Raw genomic sequence first — 14118 nt, 5'->3', positions numbered from 1 at the left:
TGAGGTGTGTAGTGAGAGAGTTAACAGTAACATCCTGGCTGTGAGGTGTGTAGTGAGAGAGTTAACAGTAACATCCTGGCTGTGAGGTGTGTAGTGAGAGAGTTAACAGTAACATCCTGGCTGTGAGGTGTGTAGTGAGAGAGTTAACAGTAACACCCTGGCTGTGAGGTGTGTAGTGAGAGAGTTAACAGTAACACCCTGGCTGTGAGGTGTGTAGTGAGAGAGTTAACAGTAACACCCTGGCTGTGAGGTGTGTAGTGAGAGAGTTAACAGTAACACCCTGGCTGTGAGGTGTGTAGTGAGAGAGTTAACAGTAACACCCTGGCTGTGAGGTGTGTAGTGAGAGAGTTAACAGTAACATCCTGGCTGTGAGGTGTGTAGTGAGAGAGTTAACAGTAACACCCTGGCTGTGAGGTGTGTAGTGAGAGAGTTAACAGTAACATCCTGGCTGTGAGGTGTGTAGTGAGAGAGTTAACAGTAACATCCTGGCTGTGAGGTGTGTAGTGAGAGAGTTAACAGTAACACCCTGGCTGTGAGGTGTAGTGAGAGAGTTAACAGTAACACCCTGGCTGTGAGGTGTGTAGTGAGAGAGTTAACAGTAACATCCTGGCTGTGATGTGTGTAGTGAGAGAGTTAACAGTAACATCCTGGCTGTGAGGTGTGTAGTGAGAGAGTTAACAGTAACACCCTGGCTGTGAGGTGTGTAGTGAGAGAGTTAACAGTAACATCCTGGCTGTGAGGTGTGTAGTGAGAGAGTTAACAGTAACATCCTGGCTGTGAGGTGTAGTGCTGTGTGGGGTCTGGGGAACCCTGAACTGCAGTAATCTTCTGTTGGAATGTCCTGTTGGCTTCTGTCCTCTGTTTCCCAGGGCTAACAGGTCCTCATCATGCCTTAACAAGCTTAATTACACACACACTTAATGAAAACCCTGCCACCTCCAGGGGGTTCCAGGGGACAGGGGCGCCACTCTACCTCACACATCCCACCCCTCACTGGGCAAAGACAAAACCACACACACCCGTGTGGCCTCCGGGGGTGGGGTCAATTTAAATTCCATCTAGACCTCATCAGTATAGGATTAGACATTCCATGGAGTTTGAATCAAAAATGTATAATCCATGTATTATCCTCATGGTCCTTTTTTCAAAGTTTTCTCAGCACTATTTCCTTTCCAATGTCTTTAGTCATTTTCAAAGGTTTACAGGGTCATTCCAATGTTCAGTTGAAGTCCTGGACTGACTGGGACAGATATCTACACCATCTCTGCTGACCTCTTCCCTCTAACACTCCCCTTGTGTAGCAGAAGGGTCAGAAGCTAACACTGTGTTGGCCCGTGCCCTGCAGGAGACTGCTGTGTGATTTATGGTAGTAACACAGTAACACTCCAGCAGCTACTCCTCCTTCATCTAGCTGTCTGTCTGTCTGTCTGTCTGTCTGTCTGTCTGTCTGTCTGTCTCATTACCTCTAAAAGTCTAAGCCGTTGGGGGGGGGGGGGGGGGGGGGGGTGCTAACATATGGAATTATTTTAAGATGGTGATACCATGGCTCATTTACACTACACACTCCAGATACAGACACACAAAGGCACGCAGGCATCAGGGGCACACACAGGCGTGCTCAAAAGCCAGCAGGAGAGGGAAAGCACCCAAGCTACCGGCCATGTAGGCACCCACGTGTCCATAAACACACAGAGAGTTAAGAGAGAGAGTTAACAGTAACACCCTGGCTGTGAGGTGTGTAGTGAGAGAGTTAACAGTAACACTCTGGCTGTGAGGTGTGTAGTGAGAGAGTTAACATTAACATCCTGGCTGTGAGGTGTGTAGTGAGAGAGTTAACAGTAACATCCTGGCTGTGAGGTGTGTAGTGAGAGAGTTAACAGTAACACCCTGGCTGTGAGGTGTGTAGTGAGAGAGTTAACAGTAACATCCTGGCTGTGAGGTGTGTAGTGAGAGAGTTAACAGTAACATCCTGGCTGTGAGGTGTAGTGAGAGAGTTAACAGTAACACTCTGGCTGTGAGGTGTGTAGTGAGAGAGTTAACAGTAACATCCTGGCTGTGAGGTGTGTAGTGAGAGAGTTAACAGTAACATCCTGGCTGTGAGGTGTAGTGAGAGAGTTAACAGTAACATCCTGTCTGTGAGGTGTGTAGTGAGAGAGTTAACAGTAACACCCTGGCTGTGAGGTGTGTAGTGAGAGAGTTAACAGTAACATCCTGGCTGTGAGGTGTGTAGTGAGAGAGTTAACATTAACATCCTGGCTGTGAGGTGTGTAGTGAGAGAGTTAACAGTAACATCCTGGCTGTGAGGTGTGTAGTGAGAGTTAACAGTAACACCCTGGCTGTGAGGTGTGTAGTGAGAGAGTTAACAGTAACATCCTGGCTGTGAGGTGTGTAGTGAGAGAGTTAACAGTAACACCCTGGCTGTGAGGTGTAGTGAGAGAGTTAACAGTAACACCCTGGCTGTGAGGTGTGTAGTGAGAGAGTTAACAGTAACATCCTGGCTGTGAGGTGTGTAGTGAGAGAGTTAACAGTAACACCCTGGCTGTGAGGTGTGTAGTGAGAGAGTTAACAGTAACACCCTGGCTTTGTGGTGTAGTGAGTAAGTTAACAAAAGGTTTTGAAGTGTCTGTCCTATATCTAGGAGACATAAGAAAGCTCAGAAAATATTGTATTTTTTTGGGACACATTTAACCCTTTATTTCTGTTGGCACAAAACGACCTCCATACTTCCATTCATTTGTATGGGTTACCTCCAGACGAGTCCCGTGGCACGTAGATTCAAATATTGGTTTGTAGCCTACATGGTTTCAGACGCTACAGTACAGACAGTTGGCACATCAGCGTTACCGACTTCAGACGAGTCCCATGACACTATAGACGTTTTCGTGAGAAGAACAATTTTCGGGATGTCTCATAGTCTGACAAACACAGCCGTAGCTGCAGATACGGTGGGCCGACATCGGCAGATGTGGTGGATTGAGACGCAGCCCATATAAAAAATAGATATCTCTAGCTTAAACTGAATGGATTTTGATGGGGATTTTTTTATTATGTTTCTTACAGTATATTAACTCACGAGTGTATCGATAAACTCTTCTTAACTCCATCACTACTCCATAGAGGTTCTGTGGAGTGGGAACTAGGAGAGGTGAACCTAAACCGAACCCTAATCCTTAACTTCAGCTAATGGTTCTGTGGAGTTGGACCTAGGAGAGGTGAACCTAACCCTAAACCTAACCCTTAAGCTAATGGTTCTGTGGAGTGGGAATTAGTGTAACCGATGTGAAATGGCTAGCTAGTTAGCTGTGGTGCGCGCTAATAGCGTTTCAATCGGTGACGTCACTCGCTCTGAGACCTTGAAGTAGTTGTTTCCCTTGCTCTGCAAGAGCCGCAGCTTTTGTGGCGCGATGGGTAACGATGCTTCGTGGCGAGGAGAGGGACGGAAGCTATACTGTTACATTGATGCTGTTGACCCGGATCACTTGTTGCTGCAGAAAAGGAGGAGGTCAAAAGGGGGTGAGTGTATGATTTGTCTTGATTTGAATGAATAGGTTTTGGAATTTATCCTACAGTTTGTCTGAGCTGCTCTCTGATAAGGTGAGCTGAGAGATGGGAAAGAGAAAGTGAGGTAGAGAGTGAGAAATTAAGGTGTCACTCCTTTCTCTTTCCCCCATCTCCCATAGGCTAAGGTGTGTTAATCTCTTTTGGGAAACGCAACCTCCCTGTCATCTAGCGAGCACATACCTACCTCGACCTCTCCCTACCTCCTGTCGCCTATCTCTCCCTCTCTCTGCATAGTGTGCATCCTTTCTCCTGACCTCCCCCCTCCCTCTGTCTCAGACAAATAAGAAGACTACTGTAGTTCCTGGTCTTTTCTCAGGTTGGGCCCTGCTGCCAGCAGAACATTTTACACCTCCACAACAACTAGCAGAGTTATAGTGCATGTGAAGCATGTTTATACTGTGAAAGCAGAGAAAGGGAACCAGTGAACCCTTGTTGCGCTAATCTCTTTTGACTCATCACATACACTGCTGCTACTGTCTATTGTCTATCCTGTTAACTAGTCACTTTATCCATACCTATGTACCATACCTATGTACACATCTACCTTAATTACCTCGTACCCCTGCACATCGACTCGGTACTGGTCCCCTGTGTATATAGCCAAGTTATCGTTACTCATGTGTATTTATTCTTTGAGTTAATAGAGTTAATTTTTCTTTCTGCATTTTTGGGAAGCGTCCGTAAGCACTTCCCGGTTAGTCTACACCTGTTGTTTGTGAAGCATGTGACAAATAACATTTTATTTTACCACAGTGTGCTAAGGTTTCACAGGCCAATGGGACCTCCTACCTAATGTACTGTGACAGTTGAACACATAACTTTGCCTGTGCGTAGGATTAGCAGTTGGTAGTTGTCATTCATTCAGTAGTCCCATACTAGCCACTCAGTGTGGGACCTGTATACTTTGGCTACTCTACAGGTCTGCCACTGTACTGGGCCTTTCTGTTTGAATCCTAAGTGGCAGGCCCATACACACACCATACAACCCCCCCCCGCCGCCGCCTCACACCCTCCTCCCCACACACACCCTCTCACTTACCAATGAAAGGGGGTGAGATGCCCAGACAGTGGCCCCAGAAGTCAGGGCAGCAGTCGGAGACGGTGCGGTTACAGAACAGGTCACAGTAACAGATGGTGTCCAGGTAGGGCACCGTACACTGGTCGTCCCGGCCCGGGCAGCAGCCCCCTCTCCGCTCGCAGTACGACCCAAACGGGTCCCTGATTCCCCCCATGTGCAGCGGGCTCATCAGTTCCCTCTTGGTCCTCCTGGATGCGCCTCTGGCCACCATACTCTCCGCCACCACCAGGAGGAGCACCACTGCTATGGCCGCTAGAAGCTTCATTTCTACCCTGACAGAAGGGACAAAGAAGAACATCTGTTAGGATGCTGTGAGCAGGTCAGAAGTTGTTATGTAGACACTGATGGAGTGTCAGGTCAGACATTTGTCAAAATCCTAATAGATTATTTTGGAATAAGATGACAGGCCTAGTCCTGTTTAGAGATCAACAAGTGAGATATGTAGGTCTAACAGTAGGAGAATATATTCAAATCTAACAGCAAGCCCAAAAGTCATACTCAGTGGGTCATTTACCAGCTGGAGAGAGTTCTTAGGAAGATGGAAGGAGGAGGAGCTGGAGAAGAAGATGGAGAAGGAGGAGGAGGAGGATGAGGAGAAGGAGGAGGAGGGGGAGGAGGAGGAGGAGCTGGAGGATGAGGAGAAGGAGGAGGAAGCCTGAGCTGCATGCCTACTCTGCAAGGTTTCCCTTCACAGTGGACTCTGACTGAAATATCAACCCGTGATAACACCCACGTTCATCTGGTTCCTTTATGAAACAATCCACTCACAACCTTCAACAGGGTCATACAGTGTATCAAAAGCATCAACTAACTGTAATAACATACAAACATAAATGTGATTTGATTTAAAGGGTGAACCTAGCGTAAGCAACTGATGATTAAAGTACTGTATTTGTTTAAACCGCTTCCTATGAGAGGTCTCAAGACAACAGAATACCTCTCGTTTCAGAACTTTAATACGGCCTGTCATTTGGGTTTAGATTATTTCAACATAACTAGTAAGAATAGTAACATAGCACCTTTTTATGTAATAAGCGTTTATAATCAAGAAGTATGGAACATATCACTTTGTATATTATGTAGTTTTGACATACCTTGGATGATGATGGCAAAATGTAGATTTTCGCCTAAATAGACATACCCAAAGGTAATGAGAGGGCCATCAACAATAACTAGGAATGCTGCATACTCCAAAACAGAATAAAATCTCACCTTTCTGGTAAAAATAGCTATAAATTGTTGAGGTGTTTACTCACTTTCGAAATTGGGGCGTTTACATCTAACAGGTTAGGTCAAGATTTTAAGGGACCTCTCCACAAAGCCTTACGCTACTCTTCAAAGAACTCTATAGCATTCACAGAATGTTCTACTGTATTTGAACAGTGCAAATCTATACTTTTGATGAAGAGAAAGGTAAAGCTGCAAAGATTGAACTGCCCAATACTGTTACTGTATTTCAATGGTTTCAGCTCTGAGACTAGACTGTGTCAATGTCCCAAATGACACCTTTTTCCCTATAAAGTGCATTACTTTTGACCAGGGACCATAGTACTCTGGTCAAAAGTAGTGCACTTTATAGGGAATAGGGTGCAGCCCTGGTCAAAAGTAGTGCACTTTATAGGGAATAGGGTGCAGCCCTGGTCAAAAGTAGTGCACTATGTAGAGAATAGGGTTACATATGGGACAAAGCCTGTAAGTGCTATAAATATGGCCCTCTGGGGTCTCTTTGCATAATACGTTGTTCGATACGGCCACACTAAAATAGCACTCAATGCAATACTTCACTGTTTATTAAAAAAGGGACATTCCACCACCGCTCAGTCAAAAACAGGGGTTGTGACATTATTATCATCAACATGAGAGTATAAGGCTATCACGTTATCATGGAAAAAACTTCCTGCTGTCTGTCAGAGATAATCTGTCACGCTTCAGGAAACGTCCCAAAGAGCATGCCTCTTTCTCTCTCTCTCCATCCTGTCCTATACAGACCACGCCTCTCTCCATCCTGTCCTACAAACCACACCTCTCTCTATCCTATCCTACAGACCACACCTCTCTTTATCCTGTCCTACAGACCAGGCCTCTCTCTCCATCCTGTCCTATATAGACCATGCCTCTCTCTATCCTGTCCTACAGACCACACCTCTCTCTATCCTGTCCTACAGACCAGGCCTCTCTCTCCATCCTGTCCTACAGACCAGGCCTCTCTCTCCATCTTGTCCTACAGACCAGGCCTCTCTCTCCATCCTGTCCTACAGACCAGGCCTCTCTCTCCATCCTGTCCTACAAACCATGCCTCTCTCTATCCTGTCCTACAAACCACGCCTCTCTCTCTATCCTGTCCTACAGACCACGCCTCTCTCTCTATCCTGTCCTACAGACCACACCTCTCTCCATCTTGTCCTACAGACCAGGCCTCTCTCTCCATCCTGTCCTACAAACCATGCCTCTCTCTATCCTGTCCTACAAACCACGCCTCTCTCTCTATCCTGTCCTACAGACCACGCCTCTCTCTATCCTGTCCTACAGACCACGCCTCTCTCTCTATCCTGTCCTACAGACCACACCTCTCTCCATCCTGTCCTACAGACCAGGCCTCTATCCTGTCCTACAAACCAGGCCTCCCTCTCTATCCTGTCCTACAAACCAGGCCTCCCTTTCTATCCTGTCCTACAGACAACGCCTCTCTCTATCATGTCCTACAGAGCACATGTACTATATATACAGTTGAAGTCGGAAGTTTACATACACCTTAGCCAAATACATTTAAACTCAGTTTTTCACAATTCCTGACATTTAATCCAAGTAAAAATTCCCTGTCTTAGGTCAATTAGGATCACCACTTTATTTTAAGAATGTGAAATGTCAGAATAATAGTAGAGAGGATGATTTATTTCAGCTTTTATTTGTTTCATCACATTCCCAGTGGGTCAAACGTTCCCATACCCTCAATTAGTATTTGGTAACATTGCCTTTAAATTGTTTATTTACTGGGTGACTTTCACTTTTACTTGAGTTATTTTCTATTAAGGTATCTTTACTTTTACTCAAGTATGACAATTGAGTACTTTTTCCACCACTGCTAATAAGACACCTTTTGTCCAGCACTTGGACTGTTGTTGCATTGCATGCGCTATCACAACAGTCACTTGGCTGTTATTTGGAAAATTCCTACCTGGATCAGATGATCATGTGTGAAAATATCACAGTATAATTAAACAGCTCGACAGTCAACAAATCAGCATCCAACAAGTATTGAAGAACCACATTAAAACCTCTTAAGGATTAGCCCATTTCTTCAATTTTCACCTAAAATGACATACCCAAATCTAACTGCCTGTAGCTGTCACGGCCGTCGTAGGGAGGAGACCAAGGCGCAGCGTGGTATGCGTACATTCTCTTTATTATAAGAATGAAACCTGAACAAAACAAAAAACCGAACCGCTAAACAAAGAGTGCTGAACAGGCATAGACAAGACATAGACAAGAACCCACAAATACCCAAGGGAAAATGGCAACCTAAATATGGTCCCCAATCAGAGACAACGATAAACAGCTTCCTCTGATTGGGAACCAATTCAGGCCACCATAGACCTACATATGCCTAGACTTACAAACACCCCATGACATACAAAACCCCTAGACAATACAAAACAAGCATACCCACCCTCGTCACACCCTGACCTAACCAAAATAATAAAGAAAACATAGATAACTAAGGTCAGGGCGTGACAGTAGCTCAGGCCCTGAAGCAAGGATATGCATATTCTTTGTACCATTTGAAAGGAAACACTTTCACGTTTATGGAAATGTGAAAGGAATGTAGTAGAATATCACACAGTATATATCTGGTAAAAGATAATACAAAGAAAAAAACAACCGTTCTTTTCTGTTTTTTTGTACCATCATCTTTGAAATGCAAGAGAAAGGCCATAATGTAAAGTCAGCAGAAAAAGAAACGTCCTCTCAATGTCAACTGTGTTTATTCTCAGCAAACTTAACATGTGTAAATATGTGTATGAACATAACAAGATTCAACAACTGAGACATAAACTGAACAAGTTCCACAGACATGGGACCAACAGAAATGGAATATTGTGTCCCTGAACAAAGGGGGGGTCAAAATCACAAGTAACAGTCAGTATCTGGTGTGGCCACCAGCTGCATTAAGTACTGCAGTGCATCTCCTCCTCATGGACTGCATCAGATTTGCCAGTTCTTGCCGTGAGATGTTAACCCGCTCTTCCACCAAGGCACCTGCAAGTTCCCGGACATTTCTGTGGGGAATGGCCCTAGCCCTCACCCTCCGATCCAACAGGTCCCGGACGTGCTTAATGGGATTGAGATCCGGGCTTTTCACTGGCCATGGCAGATCACTGACATTCCTGTCTTGCAGGAAATCACGCGCAGTATGGCTGGTGGCATTGTCATGCTGGAGGGTCCCGTCAGGATGAGCCTGCAGGAAGGGTACCACGTGAGGGAGGAGGATGTCTTCCCTGAAACGCACAGTATTGAGATTATCTGCAATGACAACAAGCTCAGTCCAATGATGCTGTGACACACCACCCCAGATCATAACGGACCCTCCACCATACAGACCCTCCACCTCCAGAGTACAGGCCTCAGTGTAAGGCTCATTCCTTTGACGATAAACGCGAATCCGACCACCACCCCTGGTGAGACAAAACCACAACTCGTCAGTGAAGAGCAGTTTTTGCCAGTCCTGTCTGGTACAGCAGCGGTGGGTTTGTGCCCAAAGGCAACATTGTTGCCGGTGATGTCTGCTGAGGACCTGCCTTACAACAGGCCTACAAGCCCTCAGTCCAGCCTCTCTCAGCCTATTGCAGACAGTCTGAGCACTGATGGAGGGATTGGGCATTCCTGCTGTAACTCGGGCTGTTGTTGTTGCCATCCTGTACCTGTCCCGCAGGTGTGATGTTCGGATGAACCGATCCTGTGCAGGTGTTGTTACACGTGGTCTGCCACTGTCTTAGGCGTCTCACAGTACGGACATTGCAATTTATTGACCTGGCCACATCTGCAGTCCTCATGCCTCCTTGCGGCATGCCTAAGGCACGTTCACGCAGATGAGCAGGGACCCTCGGCATCTTTCTTTTGGTGTTTTTCAGAGTCAGTAGAAAGGCCTCTTTAGTGTCCTAAGTTTTCATAACTGTGACCTTAATTGCCTACCGTCTGTAAGCTGTTAGTGTATTAACGACCATTAATTAATTGTTTATGGGTCATTGAACAAGCATGGGAAACAGTGTTTAAACCCTTTACAATGAAGATCTGTGAAGCTATTTGGATTTTTACGAATTTTCTTTGAAAGACAGGGTCCTGAAAAATTACGTTTTGGGCCACTAGATGGCATCATTGTTTGTGAAAAGTTTTAGACTGATTGAATGAACCATTGATTTCTGTTCAAAATTTTGTGCCAAGACTGCCCAAATATGCCGAATTTGTTTATTAATAACTTTTCATGTTAAAAATTGTGCACTCTCCTCAAACAATAGCATGATATTCTTTAACTGTAACAGTTACTGTAAATTGGACAATTCAGGTAGATTAACAAGAATTTAAGCTTTCTGCCAATATCAGACATGTCTATGTCCTGGGAAATGTTGCCAGGTTTCCTCCAGATGTGACGCTTGGCATTCAGGCCAAAGAGTTCAATCTTGGTTTCATCAGACCAGAGAATCTGGTTTCTCATGGTCTGAGAGTCTTTCGGTCCCTTTTTGGCAAACTCCAAGTAGACTGTCATGTGCCTTTTACTGAGGAGTGGCTTCCGTTTGGCCATTCTACCATAAAGGCCTGATTGGTGGAGCGCTCCAGAGATGGTTGTCCTCTGGAAGGTTCTCCCATCTCCATAGAGGAACTCTAGAGCTCTGTCAGAGTGACCATCGGGTTCTTGGTCACCTGCCTGACCAAGGCCCTTCTCCCCTGATTGCTCAATTTGGCCGGGCGGCCAGCTCTAGGAAGAGTCTTGGTGGTTCCAAACTTCTTCCATTTAAGAATGATGGAGGCCACTGTGTTCTTGGTGACATTCAATGCTGCAGACATGTTTTGGTTCCCTTCCCCAGATCTGTGCCTCGACACATCCTGTCTCAGAGCTCTACGGACAATTCCTTCGACCTCATGGCTTGGTTTTTGCTCTGACATGCACGGTTGACCAAGAAGGGCCTTGGTCAACCGTGGGACCATATATAGTCGGTTTGGTGCCTTTCCAAATCATGTCCAATCAATTGAATTTAGCACAGGTAGACTCCAATCAAGTTGTAGAAACATCTCAATGATGATCAATGTAAACAGGATGCACCTGAGCTCAATTTCGAGTCTAATAACAAAAGGTCTGAATTCTTATGTTAATAAGATATTTCTGTTTTGTATTTTTAATACATTTGCAAAAAATGTTTAAAAAAAAATGTTTTTGCTTTGTCAGTATGGGGTATTGTGTGTAGATTACTGAGGATTTTTATTTAATAGATACATTTTGGAATAAGGCTCTAACGTAACAAAATGTGGAAAAAGTCAAGGAGTCTGAATACTTTCCAAAGGCACTGTACATATACATAGAATCCCTGGTCACTTTAATACTGTTTATGAATATACTGCTTTACTCATTTCATATGTTTATACTGTATTCTATTTTATTGTATTTTAGTCAATGCCACATATATATGTATATATTTGCTATCCCTGATTGCCACGTTTTTTAGCTGGTGTGTGAACTCTCACTCTCTGCACAGCCATGGGACGGACATACAATGGCCCCCAGCCACATCTTATTGTGTGTGTTTGTGTGTGTGTGTATCATCAACACCACCATTACAAACACCATTACCAACCACCATCAGCACCAACCACTAACCACCATCAGCACCAAATATCATCACCACCATCATCAACCATCACCAACTACCATCACCAGCCCCAAACACCATCACCACCATGACCAAAAACCATCAACACATCGCCATAAACCATTAACACCATTACCAACCTCCACCATGACCAAGCACCATCACCAACTACCATTAACACTACCATCAACACCATGACCAAACACCATCACCAACTACCAATAACACCACCATCAACACCATGACCAACTACCATTAACACTACCATTAACACCATGACCAAACACCATCATCAACTACCATTAACACCATGACCAACTACCATTAACACCACCATTAACACCATGACCAACTACCATTAACACCACCATTCACACCATGACCAAACACCATCATCAACTACCATTAACACCACCATCAACACGATGACCAAACACCATCATCAACTACCATTAACACCACCATCAACACGATGACCAAGTCCCATTAACACCACCATTAACACCATCACCAACTACCATTAACATTACCATCAACACGATGACCAAGTCCCATTAACACCACCATTAACACCATCACCAACTACCATTAACACCACCATCAACACCATGACCAAACACCATCATCAACTACCATTAACACCACCATCAACACGATGACCAAGTCCCATTAACACCACCATTAACACCATGACCAACTACCATTAACACCACCATCAACACCATGACCAAACACCATCATCAACTACCATTAACAACACCATCAACACCATGACCAAACACCATCATCAACTACCATTAACACCACCATCAACACCATGACCAAGCACCATCACCAACTACCATTAACACCACCATCAACACGATGACCAAGTCCCATTAACACCACCATTAACACCATGACCAACTACCATTAACACCACCATCAACACCATGACCAAACACCATCATCAACTACCATTAACAACACCATCAACACCATGACCAAACACCATCATCAACTACCATTAACACCATGACCAACTACCATTAACACCACCATCAACACCATGACCAAACACCATCATCAACTACCATTAACACCACCATCAACACCATGACGAACTACCATTAACACCACCATTAACACCCTGACCAACTACCATTAACACCACCATTAACACCCTGACCAACTACCATTAACACCATGACCAACTACCATTAACACCACCATTAACACCATGATCAACTACCATTAACACCACCATCAACACCATGACCAACTACCATTAACACCACCGTCAACACCATGACCAAACACCATCATCAACAACACCATGACCAAACACCATCACCAACTATCGAAAGGTTGCTAGATCGAATCCCCGAGCTGACAAGGTAAAAATCTGTTGCTCTGCCCCTGAACAAGGCAGTTAACCAAAATAAGAATTTGTTCTTCACTGACTTGCCTAGTTAAATAAAGGTGCAATTAAAATCTAATCCCTGTGAATATGATACGGCCTGCTGGGTCCAGTCTCGTTCCAGTTTGGTTCCATGGTAACGCCTCAGACATACAGAATGGCACAGTACTGTAGTCAGCTGTAGCCTTGCTTTGGTTCCACGGTAACGCCTCAGACATACAGAATGGCACAGTACTGTAGTCAGCTGTAGCCTTGCTTTGGTTCCACGGTAACGCCTCAGACATACAGAATGGCACAGTACTGTAGTCAGCTGTAGCCTTGCTTTGGTTCCATGGTAGCGCCTCAGACATACAGAATGGCACAGTACTGTAGTCAGCTGTAGCCTTGCTTTGGTTCCATGGTAGCGCCTCAGACATACAGAATGGCACAGTACTGTAGTCAGCTGTAGCCTTGCTTTGGTTCCATGGTAGCGCCTCAGACATACAGAATGGCACAGTACTGTAGTCAGCTGTAGCCTTGCTTTGGTTCCATGGTAGCGCCTCAGACATACAGAATGGCACAGTACTGTAGTCAGCTGTAGCCTTGCTTTGGTTCCATGGTAGCGCCTCAGACATACAGAATGGCACAGTACTGTAGTCAGCTGTAGCCTTGCTTTGGTTCCATGGTAACGCCTCAGACATACAGAATGGCACAGTACTGTAGTCAGCTGTAGCCTTGCTTTGGTTCCATGGTAACGCCTCAGACATACAGAATGGCACAGTACTGTAGTCAGCTGTAGCCTTGCTTTGGTTCCATGGTAGCGCCTCAGACATACAGAATGGCACAGTACTGTAGTCAGCTGTAGCCTTGCTTTGGTTCCATGGTAACGCCTCAGACATACAGAATGGCACAGTACTGTAGTCAGCTGTAGCCTTGCTTTGGTTCCATGGTAGCGCCTCAGACATACAGAATGGCACAGTACTGTAGTCAGCTGTAGCCTTGCTTTGGTTCCATGGTAACGCCTCAGACATACAGAATGGCACAGTACTGTAGTCAGCTGTAGCCTTGCTTTGGTTCCATGGTAACGCCTCAGACATACAGAATGGCACAGTACTGTAGTCAGCTGTAGCCTTGCTTTGGTTCCATGGTAGCGCCTCAGACATACAGAATGGCACAGTACTGTTGTCAGCTGTAGCCTTGCTGTTGATCCCTCCAGCACAGTAAAACATGCATATGCAAGC

At 45.1% G+C, this 14118-nt stretch overlaps 1 protein-coding gene across 2 annotated transcripts in view; it reads right to left on the bottom strand.

The window, feature by feature from the left end:
* LOC129830866 (tubulointerstitial nephritis antigen-like) overlaps positions 1 to 14118 on the bottom strand; it is a 77296-nt gene that overhangs the window by 61935 nt on the left and 1243 nt on the right. The window contains exon 2 of one of the 2 annotated variants that reach the window (XM_055893676.1): positions 4601 to 4906. In XM_055893676.1, coding sequence (XP_055749651.1) covers positions 4601 to 4904 — 304 coding nt within the window. In that variant the 5' untranslated portion in view covers positions 4905 to 4906. Of the gene's footprint in view, positions 1 to 4600; positions 4912 to 14118 lie in introns of both variants that reach the window. The other variant, XM_055893675.1, reaches the window with a different exon arrangement.

The sequence above is a fragment of the Salvelinus fontinalis genome, chromosome 32 (genome assembly GCF_029448725.1).
Source record: "Salvelinus fontinalis isolate EN_2023a chromosome 32, ASM2944872v1, whole genome shotgun sequence".
Taxonomy (NCBI): Eukaryota; Metazoa; Chordata; class Actinopteri; order Salmoniformes; family Salmonidae; genus Salvelinus; species Salvelinus fontinalis.
This window is presented reverse-complemented; position numbering and strand designations above follow the sequence as displayed.